The following is a 22,500-nucleotide window of genomic DNA, read 5'->3' as shown; positions in this document are numbered from 1 at the left end:
GGTTAAAATAATATTCATCCACTTGTAAGTAAGCTCTAAAAAAAAATTATCTATCAATTAAAAATAATTTAAAGACAGACATAAAAACCGCATTCCAGCTGTAAACAAGTCCCTTTGATATGCAATATACAGCAATAAGACTTTTGCTTCAACGTTAAAATTGTTAAACTTCGTTTCCAAATTGCCTTTTTTCTAAACTAAAACTCAACCAAGCGCAAATGTGCGATTTTAACCGTAAAGGTATATGAATGCATATTTACAAAAATTAAACGTAATAAAAAACTGATGAATACATAAAAAAATATTGCATGTGTACAATCGCCAGAAGAGGTTTGTCATTTTAAAATAACAGTGATAACAAAAGAAGAACAATATGTTCAATTATCACCTGTTACAATTGAATCTCGTATGTCATGCAAGAATTTATATCACAGATAAATATTCTTCGCTATAAAAGACGTTATATCAAAGCACAAAGCACACATATGGGTTTCATCGATAAAGTTAACATGCACAGTATAAATTTCTCAATGAAGATCGTGCAAGCTAAGAATAAATCGGGCACGACGATGCAAAACCACTTGCGAATCCACTTATTGCATGCCCGATATAATACACACATGGTCATCTACATATTCTTACTAGTACGAACGCATGATACAATGTTCACTCAAATTTAGAAGTGTGTCGATTTAAAACTTTCAGTAAGACATAACTCAAAACCTTTCCCCTTGACGGTGTACGTTATACGTTCTAAGGTAATCTAGAAATGCCAACATTCGTTTAATGAAAGCTGATAATCATAAATGATTAAGGTAAGTAAAGTTAACTTTGGTTTTGATAGTGAAAACAAACGACATGTTTCATCTCGTACAATAATTTAAAGTAAAAAATAAATTATCATGACATAATTGGTTGGTCAGAATTTCAAATGAATGTAAATTGTCATAATAAATAGGAAATAATATAGAACAAAATGCATCGGCAATACAAAATGAATAAACACAACACTACTTTGATGTTTGATGAACATATAAGCCATATGTATAAAATAAATAATTGCTTGTAAAAATCATACCCAAATAATATCAAAGCTCATTATTTTGTTCAAATAAAATATAAATGGTGGATGGTTTTCCAGGTTAACCAATTTATCGGTCTGCTTTAATTAGTAACAACATATATCAGAATATCCGTCCGTTAGGTATGAGCACGTAAAAAAGGAAACGACCATTTGTAACTTAACACTGATCTATACCAAACATCTGATTTTGTATCTTTTTCCGATTTCAGCAAACACTATTCGGATCCATGCAATGGTACAACATACCAATCGATCGAGGTATCTATACACATAGTCAAGCCGCTCACAAAATACGGGATCTTTATCAATGGTAAACCGGTCACAAGTCAAGTCACAAAATACGACATTTCAGTTTATGTCAGCTGGATGATTTTACCGTCTCTTTTTGTTGTTCATCGACCTGGCCTTTATTCATGTCTTGAGCGAGGTGCTCCCAGTTATCCCTGTTACGTCGACAGCCCTCCATTAGGGGGCTTAAATTGGGCTGCATCCTAGCCATAGCCTGCAAATAAATCCATGAATTGATCACTTCATCGGTAAGTATTTACAATCACAAGTTTATTGACCACACGATAGTGGTCATTTTATGCTTCAGTTGACCAACCAAATGTGTATATGTGTGTGGGTAAATAAAATACCATGATTGACTGATTCAATACATTTACTGAAAACCTTGCAAAAAAAACAACCGACAGATGTATCAATAAATGTGTGTCTACTGGCTAATTAATTTTTTTATTGAATCAATACGTCAATACAACAGTTAAAGTCAGTAACACAAACCTTGTACACAGGCATACATATCGTGTCGATAAAATTAACTTGCATCATTGGAAGCTTGTCTTTCTTATCTCTGTCCATCATTTCCTACAATATAGAATACAGATCCTTTGTTGGTGGATTATAACATCCTGATTTATCACAAAATTACTTTGTACATGATAAAATGCTTTTGATGCTTTTACCAGATTCAATTACATTTTTTCTTTATTTGTTTACTATATGGTCTTGAAGCTTCTTCATTCGAAGTTTTAAGAAGATAAGCAAAATTATTCCAATCGCGCTGTTATCACTGCGCATACTCAAAATTGTATGTTCATATGCAACTTTTTTGCGATTGAATTAACATTATGCAAAGAACTGGATTCTACATGTATTTTATTATTTTACAATATAAGGTAAATTTATTTTGAATTGCAAGTACGTATTTATCCATTTTAATATACCAACTATAAGATGATATTTCAACAAATATATCCTACCTTGATTTACACATTTAAGTTTAAAATGTATATGATATATTATTTCGAACTCTTTGATTGTCTATTGTTCTTGGAGTGAAAACTACTCACTTTGATTTATTTTGGTCAAATTACGTCGTCAACATGTATATTATTATATTTCAAGACTTGTCAAGGAAAATGTGTGACATGTGACAAAAACCTTCTTAACTGGCATGTACTGTCTTAACATACAAAGCAGGTTAGCTCGTCAAACTATCGTTTATAAACCGTTATCAAAACTGAAAGCCTCAGATCTTACTGAACGCATGTTTTATTTACTTATTTTTGAAATTTTGAAACTCACGATTGGTTTTATTTTCAGCTGCGTCTTTTCCAAATCACCCTGTTCGAAGAACTCAGAAGCAATAAGATCCGCTACCTGAAGTACAAAAAGAACACAATGGTGACCCGATTATTTTTAATACTTTAAGGTAAGGTCATGCTTCGAAGAAAATGTGTATATGTTAAATATTAATGACTGAGATGGGCCAAGTGTGAGGTTTGCTGCATCTGTTAACCTTTTAAAACTATAAATACTCTGCATTTACCGTCTCAAGGCGTTGACCAAAATTGTGTTAATTTTTTACGTGCTTGTCTTTTCTCAGACACGTAAATTTTACTCTCTGCTAATCGAACCCATACATGAAAGAACGACTGCTATACGTTGTTTTCGCTTGTTTATGTCGGGCTAGGATAATGCAAGCAGAAGTGATCTAATGGCAACATTTGATAAACATTTTAAGCCGATCATGTATTTTCGACTAAATCGATTGATGGCCATAGATACTTCAGGAATTAAAGAATACTTAAAATATAGCCATAAAATTCAAATCGAAAACATGATCAAATTAAATTATCCAATTTGTTTACACATAATCGTAAATGGAAACCTCCTTTTTCGAAATATGATGAATATTGTGTTCTAGCTTATGGTATTTTAGGACAAATAATGCAAGAAATAAGAACCACATTTCTATTCCCGAAAGAACCACACAGGAAGAAAATCCCTTAACAATGTTGTATTGTTCTAAAAGAAACAATCTTTTACAGATAAGAAAGAGAAATTGGATTGGTGTAAGAGAAATCATTAAAAGCAACAGTAATAATGAGGTATGTTTATAATGTACACATAGTTTATCTGTATGCATAAAGTTTTTGTGTATTGGCTTTTTCCAAACAGTGTGTGACGTTGTCATGAACAAAACAATTGATTAACTTATGAGCTTTAAGTTTCAAATATTAATACTTTATAACAGCGCTGATTTTCCTACTCTTACCCGTTTTTGCACTTCCCACGGTTTGGTTATCGCCGATACGTCCGATGCCGTCATGAGCATGGACCGTAATAAATCTCGGTGTTCGTCCTGGTCTAGGTCCAAAAGACCTTGCTCTACCAGCTTAAAAAACTCCCCTCGGCGCCTGTAGTATAAATCCAGCGTAAATAAAATATCTTGCTATTTCTGCCGACTCATCAAAACATTTATAACTTAAATTAAGTTTTTAGGTTTTTAATTCCGCCACTATGTCAAACAAAACCACACAATTCGCAAATCCTTAAGGTTTATTATATCGCAATACAAAATAAAATAGAAAGTTGTTCTTTTTCACATACAGTGATCAATTATTTTGACAACGTTTACTCAGGGCCAGTTTTGTATAAAATACGTCTATGTAATTTTTTCAATATAACATGCATTAAAATAAACAAAACGCAACTACCTGCAAAATAGTGTAACATTAAAAGAGACAGTGCCTTCTTGCAATGCAGATATATCTCTTTATAAGGGAGGGAGTACTAACTTAAAATACAGCGCCAAATCTGTAGAAAGGATTGCACATTCCAACAGCCCGATTGCGTTTTCGTACTCTTCCTGAGACAAACCTGAGAGGATTTCATTGCCCTAAAATGCATTATAATGATTCATATTGTAGCAATATGTTGATTTGTCAGACAAAGCGTGTCATCTGAATGGATTACGTGAATAGGCAGTCGATTAGTATAATTCAGTCAGATGACACGATTTGTACGACGTGACTGTTTGTTCATTATTTGAAGGTCCTTTACATTTGAGGTTTGTTTTACTCTATAAAGAAAACAAAACATGTGCTAGCAAATTGCTTTGGCTATAAAAGATTGGGAGTTATTATGCAATACATTTAAATTAAGGTTCTAATTGAATACAATTATAAGAATAATATTTCGATACGTATTACCGATATTCCTGCAAAGCATATGGATCTGGTGTCATATAAACAAGGTAAACAATCACATAATTCATCAGAATAAAAAATAACCACTTTAAAAGTTGTTACTATCAGCAATGCAAAAGTTACCGATTAAATTCATTCAGCTTTGCACTTAATATAGATCTCAATTTAGTCTTAACATTAATGGATGTGTTGTTTTACTAATTCAACTTAAAAATTCCAAATTCCACTTAAAAATGTACGTTACACAATAATGCATTGGTTTGAATTGAGTTTCATGTAAACAACATGATTGGGGTAAACACATACAGGTAAATTATATTTACCAAAACATGTTTGAAGTTACCAATGAACTTCATATCTTGATGAATTGATCAACATTTAGTTTCAACTTAGTTTCAATGTAACCACAAGACCTGTAAATAACTGATCGGTCGAATCTTAAATGTCAACCTACCTCTGTACTTAATATCATAATGCACTGGTCGAAGTGATGATGCTCCATGGTTGAGGTAGAATACAGCTCGGCGAGTGGAGACATTGCCCTGAAATAAAAAAAAACAACGTTGTCATCCGTCATGATTGAGTCTGATAATTCAAATGCCAATATTTTGCCACCAAGAAAGCATGACATTTTTGTAAATGCATGCCTTGTGAATGCAATCGTATTTCATCAACGGATTTTCTCGGACTTCCGCCACAGAGAGCACGATTAATCGTGAAACCGTGAAAATGATACAAACTGACACTCACGAAATTACGGGTACCATCTGCTAATCTTTCATTAACGACAAGTAACTAATTACGTATACAATTCATGACAATACTCAAAACAAAAATAGAAACAAAAATCAAAGTTCGTGTTACAGATATGGAACAGTCGAAGTAAATCATTCTGGGCTTTAACCAGTATATCGGGTATTGAAAGTCATGTTACATTTTTAAATCAAAGATCACACACGTATATGATCATTAGAATAATATTGTAACTTAAATTTAAATGCAGAAGAAAGTTAAGCAAATCAATTCAAAAAGAATTAATAACTTTATGATTTATTATTCACCAGTGCAATATAATCGCACGTTTTGATGTAACAAACACTATTTAGGCTAAGTTATGATACTGGCGATTGCTACCAAGGAGTAGAGGATTGACTTGTTATGTAGATAGATGGGAACACTTTGGCATTAACACTAACTTTATCTGGAACTGATTGTTGGTGCCCCTGTGATCAAGGTCATGACACAGGCATCCCACCACGAGCGCCAGGGTCTCCACGTCGCTGATATAGCGGTCAAGCTGGCCTTTCTAAAACGAAATAACGAATGCCGATGGAAATATTTAAGCCAACTGGTTTAAAAAGTTGATGTACGTGTAATTTACATATAAGAATGATCGATACATTTAAATGTAAAATATACGGCTCCGTATTGCCTTCGTTTTGACAAAAGTAGCAGAAAAAACATATACACATGATATCGGGCCAGTTTAAAATGCTAATATCATACTTATATAAAATATTTCAAGAGCGTCTACATCTTCAATCGCGGTATCGCGTTTCGAATGGATATATTTAGTAGGCATAGTGAATCTATTTAAAATGTACCAGATTCGTGTGAAATATGTAGTAAAGTCTGCTATACCCTTTCTGACCTTGAAATGAAAGTCGAATAACATCTTGATCAAAAGGCTATCGCAAAGCAATTGCAACACTGTTTCATGGCGTTCAAAATATACCTTTAGACAACAGAACATTGTCTGAGCCACGTTGAAAGCATGTCGCCAGTTGTGGTAAGTCACGTTTCTGTAATTCTTTTTCACCGACAGCAGCCATCTGCATAGGGTCTGCAATGTAACAGAAATGGTGTAATATATTGTACCTTGTTTATTTAAGAGTGTAATATTTCTGCATACACTTAAGTTATCCACGCAAATCTTCTGGGGGATGATGGGGGCATAAACTATTACCAACGTGTTATCCAATATTATATAACTTGATACTTTTCTAAATCAAATCAAACATTTAATTATAAAAGGAAACTAAGTGATGTCCAATCGAGGTGCATGAACATATAAATCAGGCCATACACAAATGTATGAACATTACGTTTTTTTTATTAATGTTGTACAAAGGTTCTTCATTGAACACATGGTATCTTGACTTTCGTGTTTATAAATGTAACTGAATTGTTAACAAAATAGTATAACACTGTATACATGTAATACATTACCCAATAAACTTTAAATAGAAGCCATTAAGTACATTGATGGAATTTGAAATTACATTAAAATAAAGCTCATCCTGAAGTCTGCATCCGTTTTTCGAGAGGGGATACATTTTTAAATCCCAGGGGAATATTATATGAAACAAGAAGGCCATGATGGCCCTGAATCGCTTACCTGACTAACCTTGTTATATCAACTTAAATTCTATCACACTATGGTTAGCTACATCATGAAGTACAAATGGGCCAAATTTCAGGACCATCGAAGTTAATGGTCAGAATTATTTTTGGTAACTCGGCGTGACTGTCAGTTACATACATAATGTGTGTTGAATATAACATTTCATTTAGGTCATTTTAAATCAAACATAATGCAGAATAAACTGAGATGTAACACATCATCTCGAAAGCATCCAAAAACGTTTACGGCAGACCTTCTTCGCATAGTACACTAAAATATAAATAAACTAAAGATATTAGTATGTTAAGTAATGAAATCTCACAGAACAAATAGTATAAATAATTCCTTTATCAACTTGATAACTGATATAGTTCATTGTAATAAATTAAGTTTGACAAGTGGTCAAAAATTGAAGGTCATCAACGTGCATAAGTTCATTTTTAGGAATTGAGTTGAATTATATATAATCCCAACCCAGATTCAATCAAGATAAACATTCTGACTACATTTCATAAAGATCCGATAAACTGTGACCTCTACCGTCTACAGAAAGTTTTGCTATGATTTGACCAGATGACCTACTTTATGACCTCAGATGACCCACATACAATCCCAAGCCAGATTCCATCACTGAATACATTTTGACAAAATTTCATTAAGACGTGATGAAAACTGTGACCTCTTTCATCTACACAAGGTTTTACTAGATTTGGCCCGGTTACCTAATTATTGACCCAAGATGACCCATATACAAACCAAAATCAGATATTATCAAGATAAACATTCGAACCATATTTCATTAAGGTCAGATGAAAACTATGACCTCTATTGTCTACACAAGGTTTGTCTATATTTTAACCGATTGACCAAAAATCCCAGATGACCCAAATACAATCTCAATCCAGATATTATCAAGATAAACATTCTAACAAACTTTCATAAAGATCTGATGGAAACTGTGACCACTATTGTCTACACAAGGTTCTTCTATGATTTCGCCTAGTGACCTAGTTTTTTACCCCAGATGAGCCATATACAATCTCAACTCCGATTTCATCAAGATTAACATTCTGGCCAAATTTTATTAAGAGTGGATGAAAACTGTGACCTCTACTGTCTACACAAGTTTTTTTTAACTTTGACCTAGTGACCTAGTTTTTGAGCCTAGATGACCCAATTCGATTCCAACCCAGATTTTAACAAGACAATTATTTTTACCATATTTCATTAAGATCTGATGAAAACTATGACATCTATTGTCTACACAAGGTTTTTCAATGATTTGACATAGTGACATAGTTTCTGACCCCAGATCACCCAAATACAATCCCATTCCAGATTTCATCAAGATAAACATTCTGACCAAATTTTATAAAGATTGGATGAAAACTGTTACCTCTATTGTCTACACAAGGTTTTTCTATTATTTGAAATAGTGACCTTATTTTTGACCCTAGATAACCCAAATACAATCCCAACCCAAATTTCATCAAGATACATATTCTGACCAAATTTCATAAAGATTGGATGAAAACTGTGACCTCTACTGTCTACACAAACAAATTGTTGACGGACGCACGCACGCACGCACAACGGACGCCGGACATCACACGATCACATAAGCTCACCGTGTCACTTTGTGACAGGTGAGCTAAAAAAGTTTACTAGACCTATATCTGATGTTTCACACCAAATATTAAAGATCTTGGATGTGTGGTTTGAGAGACTAAATTATTTATTTTAGTAATTTACTTATACGTCTGTATAATAAATCAGGTATCCCATGGGGCGTGGCCAGCTTTGAGCCCTGTGGCATGATTGTATCATTCTTTGTAGCGTATACCATGTTACACACCAGATATTTAATTTCTGACCATCTCAGTATCAAAGAATAATTGTAAGCAGTTTTCTATAAAGACCGAGAAAACGCATTTGACGACATATGCGTGGCCAGTTTTGACCCAAAGGCATATTTTGTAAAAATATGTGTACAGGAACCATATCTGCTGTTTCATACTAAATATCACAGTTTTTGGGACTCTTGGTTTCAGAGATGATTTTTAAAGTTTTTTTATATAATTCTAAATAAATCATCTGAATCCTGAGGTATGGCCAGATTTTACCCCACCGGCAAGAGTAGAACAAACTTAGTAGAAGAACGCTAGACAATGTTGCACAAATAAAAATAACACAAATTGATGCGGTTTCAGAAAAGGAGATTATACAAGTAATTTAATATATAAGACTGATAAATCCTGTGTATCCTGGTACGTAGCAGGGTTTGACCACAGGGGCATGTTAATGTTTCCTCAGACAGGTCCACTAAATGATGCTAAATACAAATATTGACCTTTCAGCCGTTTGGTTTCACAGAACAAAATGTTTATTATATAAAACTATTTAATCATGGTACCACTGTGGCATGGAAAGTTTTCAACCCAGGGGAATTGTTTTAACAATCTGTGTAAATGACTACTAGACGATTTGACACACCAAATATTGAGCTCCTGAAAAAGATTTTTAAATATCTAGGCTTTAAATGTTTTTATAAATCATTTGACCCATCGGGCTATACAAGTTTTGAGCACAGGGGCTTGATTTGAACCATATTGTTAGAGGACAACTTGACAATATAACACACCAACTAATAAACTACTGAGATTGTGGATTCAGAGGATAATACATTTTTTATTTTCAATTTTTTAAATATATTGCATCTCTGATGACCTACAAATACATCGGGCAGGAACAAATTAAACACATTTGAAAGAGATCACCCAAGAATCACTCCTTTGACGTTCGTGAAAATGAGCCTAGTGGTGTAGGATGAGATGTTGTTTGAAGCATATTGTTGACAACACATGAAACATGAAATAAAAAACAGTACGACGGACGACGGCAGACCAGCTACCACAATAGCTCGCCATTTAAATATAAAGACGAACCAAAGCGATCACTCAATCCAAAATAATTCATACAAAATTGTCTTCACTCGCTAATTTATTGTATATCAAGTGACAGCTCAGACTCGCGTCTTTGCTTTCCAATCAAAATTAACAGATTGAATCTTTCCTCTAGAGCCCATGCTTCTCTCGTGGGACAGGAGTTAAACAGACACATTGCCTTTTGTCTTTGCTTCTAAGCCATACGTCTTCTGATTTTGTTTTTTATTACTGCATTGAGTCGATCAGTTAATAGTTTCGATACATATACATGGTTTTGGTGAATGCAAACAACTGAACTTTGCATTTAAGCAAATTTGTTTATGATATATTTGCCAGTGCAAAGCATTTAATTTTGTATTGAAATGGGTTTTAAAATTAGCATTACATGTATGTGGCGCTGAGGTTTAAGATTACACGTCAAATACCAGTTTTATTGTTTAACTAAATATCTGTTATGTTTTGAAAAGAACTGTGCACACGCAAATGGAAACAAACATTCATACAATCAAACATTCATCAGGATAATAAAACAACAACGATTAAATGACATATGTTGTGAACTCGGTTTACGCCTAAAAGGGCTCAAAACTCACTATTAAATGGATAACAGTGGCGCAATTTGAGAGTTGTTCCAAAGACTTTATGCAAAACATTTACATGTTTATGTCAAACTACGTTTGATTCGCAATAGGATTTGAGACTGTATCATGTTATGTTTTCCATTGTCTTGTATTGTATCAGCAGTTTGTATACGCCTAAATAAAAAAACTAGAAGTTGATCCTATTATTTTCTCTCAGAATAATGTACCTATTTTTTCGAGCACAGTATTTCTTTTGAAAAATCCACATTCAGGAATGTAGTTTACCTTTATTTAGATTTGTTTGCACTATACTTGTTTAACAGACGATTAAATACTATTGGTCTGGCAATGTTCGAAATAATAATTGAAAAGGTATTCTTTTACGAAGTGTACTGGATTATATGTATACTTTGTTTTGTATAATGAAGTATAATCAATAAAGCAAGTCGACACAAATTCTTGTCCTAATAATGTTTCACGGTTCTAGAATGTGTTCACTATACTTACATCATAATTTATTCTGAACTTCTCCAGAAGGTCAAGGTCGATGAACATACGGATGCTGGCCTTCAGTGTGTCATCGTCGTCAAGACTGGCATCGTTGAAGCCGTATTCTAGCAGACGATAGTCGGAGGTAGATGGTATCACAGCTTTCTGATTCAACGAGACAACAAAAACACAATGGTACGATGATCGAGACATTTTTATGGGTGTAAGCTTGTATTCCAAAGAAAAAATAAAGTTTTAAAATAAGGTTTTAGTTAGCGGCAATAAAAGAAGCATAATCATTCGGATGAAATTTTTTTGCATTTACAGCCGAAACTTCATAAACATGACCAACAAAGTGACAAGTTGGATGGGCAACACCAAATGAAAAAATGCAACGCATATTGAAAAAATGCAAGACAGCCCTCTTATTAACAATCGTACGAACATATCATTTAACAGGCTGTTTTGAAAAAAGTCTAATTTTCTATCACTTAACAGCAAAATACAGTTATTATATTAATTCCCTTTCAGTAAATAGCATGCTATTGATAAAATAACATAGCGTTTATCAATATCATAAGTTGTAAAATTAATATTCAGTCGTAACTTAAATCGTCGTAAGGTCTTTGGTGAGGCAAGTGTCTCGGCACTGACCTTAAGTTTGATGGCGTCTTCTGCGCATGCGGACACGTGGTAAGAGAGAACCTCAAGAGCCACGCGCTGCTTGGCACTGGCCCGCACTGTCTTCTCGTACATGTGAGTATTGTATATGCCCATGCCACAAAATATTGCAAATGCCTGAAAATGGTTGAAATTTTATCATTGTGTATGTCAAATGCTTGCAAATAGACGACACAAAAGATGGACATGAAATATTGAAGGTGGTTGCCAGGATATCGTTAGTGTTGGGTTATATAAATATTACAAATGCATATGGATCACACAAATAATGCAATAACTTGGCAATAATTAATGTTGGGTCACACAAATATAACCAATTCCTGAAAATCATATATGTTAGTTCATACAATTATTTCATAAAATTAATTCTGGATATCATGTATGCAGTGACCAAAAACAAACATCAAATACCTTGAAAAAAGTGAATGTTGGAAATAACAATTATAAGAAAATGGTACTCAATTTTGAAATACATGAGAACAAAGGTAATATATATGGCATCGAAAATAAATGGATGTGCAAAATGCATACAATATGCTAAGAATAAATGTTGGAAATGCTTCAACCTCAAATAAAAAGTAGTCGCTTCACATAGTACGTGTACTGCAAACTCACATTACTAATTTGTTAGTTTCATAGTAAGCTCCCACTAAGGTCGTTGAACTATGGTAAAGTAAATTAAAACAAGTTCAAACATTGAAAAAAAGTATAAAAGTATCAAAAATATTGTATCATCAACTCGTATATGAAACAGAAAAGATTATCAGCAAACCTCAAAGAGATTCTCGTCGTTTTTCGTGAAGGCGGTGCCGTCCTTTTTGTTAATCAGCTGACTGACGCCCATTACGCGGCCCTCCGCGTTCTTGATGGGCATACATAGGATGGAGCGTGTGCGAAACGCCGTCGCCTTGTCGGCCTGTAGTATGGAGGGATAAAGGCGGTAATTGGACATTATTCCTGTTTCGGTCGGATTATGTACTTCATTGCTGCGTTGACAATTGCGTATATATATATATATATATATATATATATATATATATATATATATATATATATATATATATATATATATATTGAGGAAACAATATATATATTGAGGAAACATTACAAGGCTATGTGTGAACATCGAGATCTTGCAAACCGATTAAAACCTTCACTTTTTGCATTGACTGTCCTGAGGCCGTAACTGGCAGATTATTTATTTTGTATGTATTTGTTGCGTGTTTTTTTTTTGTGTCCTACTGTGTCTAGTGCTTTTTTCCTTGCGTGTTACGTTTTGACAATTGTCCAATTGCGATAAGCAAAAGACCACTAACAATTATAAGTTATCGCTTCTACTGATGCAGCAGAAGCTTCACTTTGGTTACATTTAAGGAGTGAAATACATTGTAAATACGATGATTTTAATGGTAGTTTTTGCCTTGTGTATAAATCAAAGATGTGTTGGGGAATCAATGTGATTATGGCGGATTCGGAGTAGAGAAACAATAATATATAAAGATTGTAATGACTGTGATCATGAAGAGTGCAAGAGAACGTGTTTGGATGGATAGAGATTTTATGTTATATTGGAAATTGGCGAGGAAAATGTTCAAACTGGCAATTTTGGTTTAATTTGTGACATAAATGGCGAATGTGTAGATATATAAAAAATTTATGATGAAATACAATTCTACTTCAAAATACAGAAACGAAGGAAACCTACCGTTGGGTCAAACCTCGGGTCCATGTATGCATCCGGAATATTGAGCGGCTGTAACATTAATCGTCAACGTACAACAATCCACTTTTCTGAGTATCTAGTTTTCAGACATTCGCCAATCGCATTACTGATAGCGTTTCCATTCCAATGTCACTCCAAATTAATAACAGTTATGACTTTGTTACAAATTAAAAAAACATATCCTCATTCTATGTGTTTTATTTTATTCGCTAGTAGTTCTTCACGGGTAGTTTGACAATTAAAATTGCGAATGAAGATTAAAGTTCAAATCTAAATATAAAGAGCCCCTAACACAAGTTACCTCCCCTGTGGCAGCCACGTGACCTGTGATTCCAATCTGGATAGGAAAGCGAGGATGCGTTGGGCTAAAATAATAAAGGTACTTTTTGGCATAGGTTTTGTATCCAGTGTAATTTAAAATAAAAACCAGATTACATTTCAATTGTAAAGACACTATTGCGAAAAATATTTATAATGTGCATTTTTATTTATTTATAGAACTCCTTTTAAAAATATTCCACAAAAAGTAAATGTGTTTGCAATTTTATTCTGTCATCATGACCGCATTCCATTTTAACGCTTTTCACTGAAACAATGCATACAGCGTGGATCATAACAAAATATGTCTGATGTTAAGATGGACACCTAATTATCTGAATCATGCTGAAAAGGGCCATAATGACCATTAAGCGTTCATCTTGGTCACATGTGTACTAACCGCTGAATATTCTACATGTGGATATAGATTTTGAACCCCGCTACATCCGGATTCCATCATAACCTAGATATGATCAAGATAAAAATTCTTACCAAGTTTCGTTAAGATTAAATCGTAAATGAAGGTTCTAGAGTGGTTTCAGTCTTTTTTCTAAATTTTATTTTCTGACCTTGTTTTTTGACGCAGGGAGTCCTGATTCAAACTTGAACTAAGTATCGACAAAATAAACATTCTCACCATGTTTCATCAAAATTGAATCATAAATTTGGCTTAAACGGTTTTCATATATTTGACCTGGTGACCAAAGTTGTATTCTTATTTTTAATTTGGTCTCTATAGTGGTAACGAGCTAAAAGGATGATTATTTTTATAAAACGACGCACGACAACGAACGCCGAAATAAGTGCTCTGGTGATCATTATATGTAGGTGCCACAATGAACAAATAATGGAAACAGTATTTTTTTTTTAATCATTGGCTGCCTTCGTAAAAATGAAGTGAAGCAACGCTTGTCCTCGTCAAATTATATACACCTTAAAGCGGGTATATACGATTTTTATATGTGCTGAATTGTAAAATATTGATACAAATATGTTATAATAACACACAATTTGCAAGAAAAATGATACATTTAAGACGAATTTCATAAAATACAGCAAATACAAATTAGCGCCCCGAGCCGATTGTGACGAAGATAATTCGTAATTATTTTCCTACAATAACCGATGCATTCGTCTTTTTTGTAAGTGTTCATGTGTCGTATGAATCGATATCGCTGCAGGAATTTCAAATGAACCGTTAAACTAAATTTAGATTCACATCGTACATGCATGATATACATGCTGGCGAATTCGGCTGTACAGCCTTTTTCGATTTCAGAATTAAATATCTGGCTTATTTAGCATTTTTCGACACATGTTCTTCTTAACTTTTATTTTAGTTTATATTGAAATATATGTATAATAAGTTTTTTACACATTTTATATTTATTACTAAATATTTGATAAGATCGTATATACCCGCTTTAAGCCTTGAACATATTATTGCATAATTAAAATTGATTAGGTTCTGGGTAAAATCATTAGAAAACTGGAACGATCAACGTCCAATCCCTTGAAAGTGTGTACAATGACAGCAATATGCGGCGCGGAAAATAAGTGAGTCTGTTACGGAATACATGTTACAGATTTTAGAAAATCTTTATAAGGACATCACAAACTCAAAACGTGAAATGTGAGTAAAGTACCTTTGTGAAGTGAATAAACAATAAGTGTTAAGATGATAAATGACAATGTTTGATGTTTGTTCGTTAGTAGGACGTGTACAGTAATCGATTACGTGCCGTGCCTTTACGTAACGTGATTTTCACACGCGTTACCTGACAGAAATGCGAACTTGACATCCTCTACTAGAAAATATTCATCACAGGGACATTGGTATGCTTAGTATTATAAATTTACTAAACAAATATACATAATAACAAGTAAATTGAATTTTGTACCAAAACATCTTAATTTGAACGTATTAAACAACATTAGATTTATTATAAAAAGAAGCCAGTATGCTTAAGCTCAGAACAAACAGTTACCATATGATTCATGAAACAGAAACATAAAATTGTGACCATGTCCATGTATATGCAAATAACGTAAACATAAATGCTTGTAAATGCAAACTGGCTTTGTTCCTGAAAAAAAAACACGTTAAAATGAGAATTCTTTAACTGAAACAAAAAACTATATCGAGTGCTCTTGAAATACATTTTCGCCTGTTCAATGGTTACGGTAATGGCCTCCAAAACATTAGAATGTTGTCCATTTTTCTATCCGTCTACCATGTCTACCCAAGCATCCATGATCAAAAGTCTTGCCCACTTCACTTTAGCATAGGAATACATAATTAGTGTCAAAGGAGCATCGAATTGTCAAACGAAAAATTTATTACTTACCCCTCTCGCGTGTAAGTCTCGCTGTTATCGAAATCATCCGTCGTCATGTCGTAGACCTGAGAAAATACACCCTGCAAGAACCAAATGTATTCGTTTAGCGCACAACAATGTAGATCATGTCAACACGTAATTTTACCAGCTGTAACGCAACCTCTAATTAGGAAGTGTTACATTGACAGTTAAATACTTTGACACCAATTCTGATAGGATTCCTTATAAACAGTGATGGTATTATTCGTAACAACCCATCGTATTTTTATCTTTATAATTGCACTAGACTCAAACAAAAATTCTATAAAACGGTTGAGATCATGTTATAGCTATTTTAAATAGAGATATGGATTGACTAAACACAAAATGTTACCCACTCGTATGGTTAGTACAATCGTTATGTCTGTTATACCAGCTTATATTTAACATAACTTATAATAGGTATTTTAGCCTCTTCTGGGAAAAATTTGGTTTAATACATGTGCGTAAATTGTTATCCCATATTAGCCTGTTTGGTCCGCACAGGCTGATCAGGGACGACACTTTCCGCTTTAAAGGGTTTTTTTTCTTTTCAAGAAGTATCTTCTAACCGATAGTCTAAAGGAAGTTTCGTCCATGACTCGTGAAGTCTTCACAGGCTTATCTGATAGGACACCTTATGACCAGTATTAAACGAGCCTTTTCACATTTTGTTAAATTGACAAAATTGACAAAAACCATGTTTCAGTTTCGCAAATTTTCGTTGTAGTAAGGATATTTGTGAGAAAACAGTAAAACTGAACATTTACCATGCTCTAAAATATCCATTATATGCATCTGTTGATGATTTAAAAACCTAAAAAGTATAAAGCGTTGCAGCGCTAAACGATTGAATAATTTGGAGTTATATTGGTGTCGTTATATTTTGTGATACTACGAGGATTGCTTATATAAAGTATAAAATACATCAGTCATTTTATAAGCAGAGATTGCAGAGTGGTCAAAGCGATAGACTTTTAGTTCATGGGTCAGTGGTTCATGCCCAGTTGAGGGTTTCTATTTTATCTTTCTTTAATTGTATTATTGTTTTTATTGGAGCTTTTTAGATCCAATATTTACATTAGTCAATGCAAAGCATTAAATGAAAAACTTAAATACATGCCAAAATCTGTGAAAAGGCCCCTTAAAAACCAGTTTTCATACAATTGGGCTCATTTGTTGAAATGATCTAGGTGTACGGTTGTATGACTCCATGTTAAAGAAAACAACTTATATTAAGTCAGTAGATTTATACGGATACTACGTACTAGAGTTTGAATAGAAACTATGAATATAAATACATATTTATGACTAGAAATGGCGCGGCAGAGGCCGACGCGTATCCCCACGCCGAATGTTTGACCTAGGTGTGCCCCAGGGTTGGTAATGGGGCCATGCATAGCTGAGATTGACCGTATTGTCATAAGAGAAGTTCATCATCAACTAGAAGTGAATTGGTGTAGAAATGAAGAAGTTATAGTAAAAGGCAATTTTGGGTGGGTGTGACATATGTGGGCAGGGCGCCCCAGGGTTGGTAATTGTGCCATGCATAGTTGAGATTGACCGTATTGTCATAAGAGAAGTTCAGTATCAATTTGAAGTGAATCGGTGTAGAAATGAAGAAATTATAGTAAAAGGCAATTTTGGGCGGGTGTGGTCTATGTGGGCGGGGCCCCAGGGTTGGTAATGAGGCCATGCATAGTTGAGATTGACCGTATTGTCATAAGAGAGGTTCAGTATCAATTTGAAGTGAATCGGTGTAGAAATGAAAAAATTATAGTAAATGGAATTTTTTGGTGGGTGTGGCCTATGTGGGCGGGCGCCCCAGGGTTGGGATTGGGGCCATGCATAGTTGAGATTGACCCTAATGTCATAACAAAAGTTCAGTATCAATTTGAAGTGAATCGGTGTAGAAATGAAGATATTATAGTAAAGGCAATTTTGGGTGGGTGTGGTCTATGTGGGCGGGGCCCCAGGGTTGGTTATGGGGCCATGCATAGTTGAGATTGACCCTAATGTCATAAGAGAAGTTCAGTATCAATTTGAAGTGAATCCGTGTAGAAATGAAAAAATTATAGTAAATGGAATTTTTTGGTGGATGTGGCCTATGTGGGCGGGCGCCCCAGGGTTGGGATTGGGGCCATGCATAGTTGAGATTGACCCTAATGTCATAACAAAAGTTCAGTATCAATTTGAAGTGAATCCGTGTAGAAATGAAAAAATTATAGTAAATGGAAATTTTTGGTGGGTGTGGCCTATGTGGGTGGGGCGCCCCAGGGTTGGGAATGGGGCCATGCATGGTTGAGATTGACCGTATTGTCATAAGAGAGGTCCAGTATCAATTTGAAGTGAATCGGTGTAGAAATAAAGAAGTAAATGTAAAATAACCTAAAAAAATGAGTGATAATTTCTGACGCGGCCCCACCCCAACCGCTATAACTTTTGACCCAGGGGTCAGATCAAAATTCCAAATAGTGCAGGGTCGCACATATCCTCATAGCTACCATGTGTGTAAGTTTCAAGGTTCTAGTGCTTTTAGTGTAGGAGGAGATAGTGGCCAGGACGGACGGACAGACAGACGGACGGACGGACAGACGGACGGACGGACGGACGGACGGCGGAGATAACCACAATATCCCCACCTTTTTTTCAAAAAGCGTGGGGATAAAAACGTATGTGCAAAAAGGCGTTTATCAAATTATAATTATTAGAAGACGTAAAAGGATAGTAATAGGATCTGTGACGACAAAAACTTTTAAATAACGTGAAACTAGAGCTTTGTCACAGACGTGACGAATACCCCAACATGCCGCATTGACACATAATATTGTGCATGTTGTCTTCACAAAAAACAGCGGACATCATGCACAATGTTTAAAACGTACAAAGTGACCCAGTGACCTAGTTTTAACCCGGCATGACCCATATTCGAACTTAACCAAGACGTCATCTAGATACAACTTCTGACCAAGTTTGGTGAAGATCGAATGAAAACTACTTGAATAAGAGAGCGGACTCCATGCTCAATGTTTAAACGCACTAAGTGACCCCCGTGACCTAATTTTTGACCTGCCATGACCCATGTTCGAACTTGGCCTAGCCGTCATCTAGATACAACTTCTGACCAAGCTTGGTGAAGATCTGAAAAAATACTACTTGAATTAGAGAGCGGACAACATGCTGAATCTTTAAAACGCACTTAGTGACCTAGTTTTTGACCCGGCAAGGCCCATGTTCGAACTTGGCCTAGACATCATGTAGATACAACTTCTGACAAAGTTTGGTGAAGATCGGATGAAAACTACTTGAATAAGAGAGCGGACACGGACTGACCGAGAGACAGACCTACCGACAGACGGACAGACAAGCTCATTCCTATATACCCCCTAAACTTCGTTTAGTGGGGGTATAATACGATTGTTATGGAATCTGTTTTAAAAAACAACAGACAGAAAAACGTGAAAATAAGATTATAATGGGATCTGTATCAAACCTAAAATCATCCATTTCCTATAATACATTATTGGCAAAGTAAATTCAAAAATCTCGCATACAGCCCTTTACCTTTTGAATATTGAAGGGGATAATTTTACACTGTCGCGCGCGTATACGCTTAAAATAAATTGTATTTCAAAAAGTGTCAATACACTAGTCAATACATTTGTTAGTGCTAAACAGCAGGGGCAAACAGGTAAGAAATTAGTTAAGATGGGCACAAATCGTTAGGCTAGAATTTAGACGCTAGAACTCGGTAAAATAGTTTATTATAATCACCATCTTTTCGGAGCTTTTATTCATTAAAAGCTGACATGAATGGCGTGGTGTCTGAAAAAGTATTGAACTCTGGTTGAAATAATTTATAATTTATTTTCTTTAATAAATGGGTCAATATTCAAATGAAAATTATATCATGCCTTCAAGAAATAAAAATAAATTTATCGTTAGGATTAAACTTTCTTAATAAAGTATACATATATTGGTATATCACACAAAAACAGAACAGATAATAACAACAAAAAACGTTAATAAACAATTTCTCTCCAGGAGTTTACCATAACAAAACTGATTGAGTAAATAAAAACGTGCTATGAGATGAATTAACATAAAAATGTATATGTACAATGTACTGAAAATGATTTAATTGTGTTTTTCGATTCAAACATACTAAACTGCAAACGCAAATTATTTTATTTGCTAACTTTACATAAAATAAAATAAAATCAATCTTTTTAAAAATATATGTCCACGTTTAAACGGAATTAAATCTTTTTTCTACCAACAAATCGGCTAGGGTACTGATTGAGTGAGGTAAATAGAGAAGAGCTTTCTTTTACATTTGAATGCTTTTGCATATATGACAAATAAATCTAATTACGATCCAAATGTTCAGCAACAAACATAGTCATATGATCAAAACACACTATGCAACGTTTTCAAAATTCAAACTTTATTTTAAGAACCATCAGAAACTTATAAGAATCACGAACGCCAACAGAAAGGATATATTTTAATAGACATATCGAAAGCTTCCTCTGTTGCGATCTGTAAGTTGACGTCACTGTGGTTGTTTGCCGAATTATTACAAACCTGACTAAACGTGACTGACACGTTGTTTAGGTAAAAATGTGAATTAATAATTTCATATCGAATATTGACGTTTTTTTGTTCAAAGCACTAACACTATCAGTCAATTCTGCTCAAAGAGAGAAATTACGCCACATATGACGTCATTTTCTTACCTTCGTTGATTCGTCAACCAGCATCACCTGACAACGTTCACACTGCAGCAGCGACTGGGTGTGCATCATGATCTTTTGTATGAGCGCCGCCACGTTGCTTTGTTCCTCGAAAATAACACGTGCCAGGTCTAGAAGTACCTGAAAGCGGTTAAAAAAATAAGGATTATATTGGACAACTATCTGCAAATATGTCAGTTCCTAATAATAGCACACAAATCCGTTTACAACAGAAATGTGAAGGATTCTATGACATACCCACCGGTTAACAGACTTCAACAAAATTTACATAGAGTGATAAAATTATTTCTAACGTTTTGTATGGTGATTTCGTTGCTAAAGTTATTAAACTCAAATACACGTTGACCACTTGATATCCAATTAAAATCATTAAAAATTATCTATAATTAATTTATATATCATAGCAATTTGCGGAAACATGCGTTGGAACCATTCAAAGGATGTTAAGACATAAAGTGTAAAACTAATTAACCTGGGCAATGAAAAAAATGAACAAAGAATTATTGGCTAAAAATGAAGCATATAAAAAACAGTTTAGAAATATTATCTCTTTTCTATCTATTTTAAAGAAAATTTAAACTTGCCAATGAACATCAATAAATCAAAGTTTTTTTATTATTAGTTATTTGATATACATTTGTGGTCAAATCAGCTAGTACTTGATTTAAAATACACTAGAAGGTAATGATATACATGTTTCTATTGACGCAATTGGTTACCTGGCTTCTTCTATTTTCAAGCAGAGATCTTTCGTAAAGTTGAGCATTTTTCAGGCCTATTCCACAAAATGCGAGGTATGAGGCAAACACCTGCAAAAATAAACACAATCACCTGCACAAATATTAATGATGCGTTCGCTTCGTGTATTTCTCGATGAAATCGAGTACGACAGCTTACACGGCTTAGGTTTTAACAATTTCCCAGTGGCTTACTGGAGAAACTATACAGCGGTTAGTATATAATTTAAATCGAAGTTGTTATGTTTTGTTGTTGTTATATTTTTGTTTCATCCCTAGAAAAACATATGTTTTAAGAACCAAATAACACTGACATTGCCTACATAGTGAGCAGTGAACATGAAGCAGAATATCAAATATAACAAAACACGTCAAAGGCATCGCCGGCAGCATTAGCCTCAAAAGCTAGGAGGTAACAACACCTATAAAATGACTTCAAAACGTATCTCACAAAAGCCTAATACCTTTTCGTCGTGTTCGTTGAAGGTTTGGTTCCGGTTGACCACTTTGTTGACTGCCTGGGCGACCCCGATGACAACACCTTCGCTGTCCTTGATCGGCATCGACAAGATGCTCTGCGTCGTGTACCCGGTCCGCAGGTCAATGTCGGAATTAAAGCGGGGATCCTACAAGAGTATTACATTAAAAATTAAGTGTTTGTTTATTTAAGTGTTATTCCTCTCGACTAGGGGCCATCCAGTTTCGACATAAGAGACACATTCACTATTATAAATCTTTACTCTCGATCCCTGCCCTATATGCAAGGACCTTGGCAGGCACACAATCGGTACCCTTATATTTGACTCACTGTTCACTAGGCCAAGAGATTAGGACAACGTGTTCACATCGGTGTTATGTTACTTGTCGATTACGTTTTTCAGCGACAAAATAGTTGCAGTATTTACAGCGGCCTGTTTACTACAAGTCATT

At 34.5% G+C, this 22,500-nt stretch overlaps 1 protein-coding gene across 2 annotated transcripts in view; it reads right to left on the bottom strand.

The window, feature by feature from the left end:
• LOC127868839 (dual 3',5'-cyclic-AMP and -GMP phosphodiesterase 11-like) overlaps nt 1-22,500 on the bottom strand; it is a 97,700-nt gene that overhangs the window by 1,005 nt on the left and 74,195 nt on the right. For both annotated transcript variants that reach the window (XM_052410924.1, XM_052410925.1), the window contains exons 3-19: nt 22,035-22,196; nt 21,553-21,642; nt 20,816-20,953; nt 16,068-16,138; nt 13,703-13,766; nt 13,384-13,431; nt 12,451-12,594; nt 11,652-11,795; nt 11,016-11,162; nt 6,314-6,421; nt 5,775-5,884; nt 5,033-5,120; nt 4,168-4,268; nt 3,645-3,786; nt 2,672-2,746; nt 1,868-1,951; nt 1-1,586 (exon numbers count right to left, since the gene is read on the bottom strand). The exon at nt 1-1,586 is cut by the window's left edge and continues 1,005 nt beyond it. In XM_052410924.1, coding sequence (XP_052266884.1) covers nt 1,443-1,586; nt 1,868-1,951; nt 2,672-2,746; nt 3,645-3,786; nt 4,168-4,268; nt 5,033-5,120; nt 5,775-5,884; nt 6,314-6,421; nt 11,016-11,162; nt 11,652-11,795; nt 12,451-12,594; nt 13,384-13,431; nt 13,703-13,766; nt 16,068-16,138; nt 20,816-20,953; nt 21,553-21,642; nt 22,035-22,196 — 1,860 coding nt within the window. In that variant the 3' untranslated portion in view covers nt 1-1,442. The remainder of the gene's footprint in view (nt 1,587-1,867; nt 1,952-2,671; nt 2,747-3,644; nt 3,787-4,167; nt 4,269-5,032; nt 5,121-5,774; nt 5,885-6,313; nt 6,422-11,015; nt 11,163-11,651; nt 11,796-12,450; nt 12,595-13,383; nt 13,432-13,702; nt 13,767-16,067; nt 16,139-20,815; nt 20,954-21,552; nt 21,643-22,034; nt 22,197-22,500) is intronic.

This window comes from Dreissena polymorpha, chromosome 2 (genome assembly GCF_020536995.1).
Source record: "Dreissena polymorpha isolate Duluth1 chromosome 2, UMN_Dpol_1.0, whole genome shotgun sequence".
Taxonomy (NCBI): domain Eukaryota; kingdom Metazoa; phylum Mollusca; class Bivalvia; order Myida; family Dreissenidae; genus Dreissena; species Dreissena polymorpha.
This window is presented reverse-complemented; position numbering and strand designations above follow the sequence as displayed.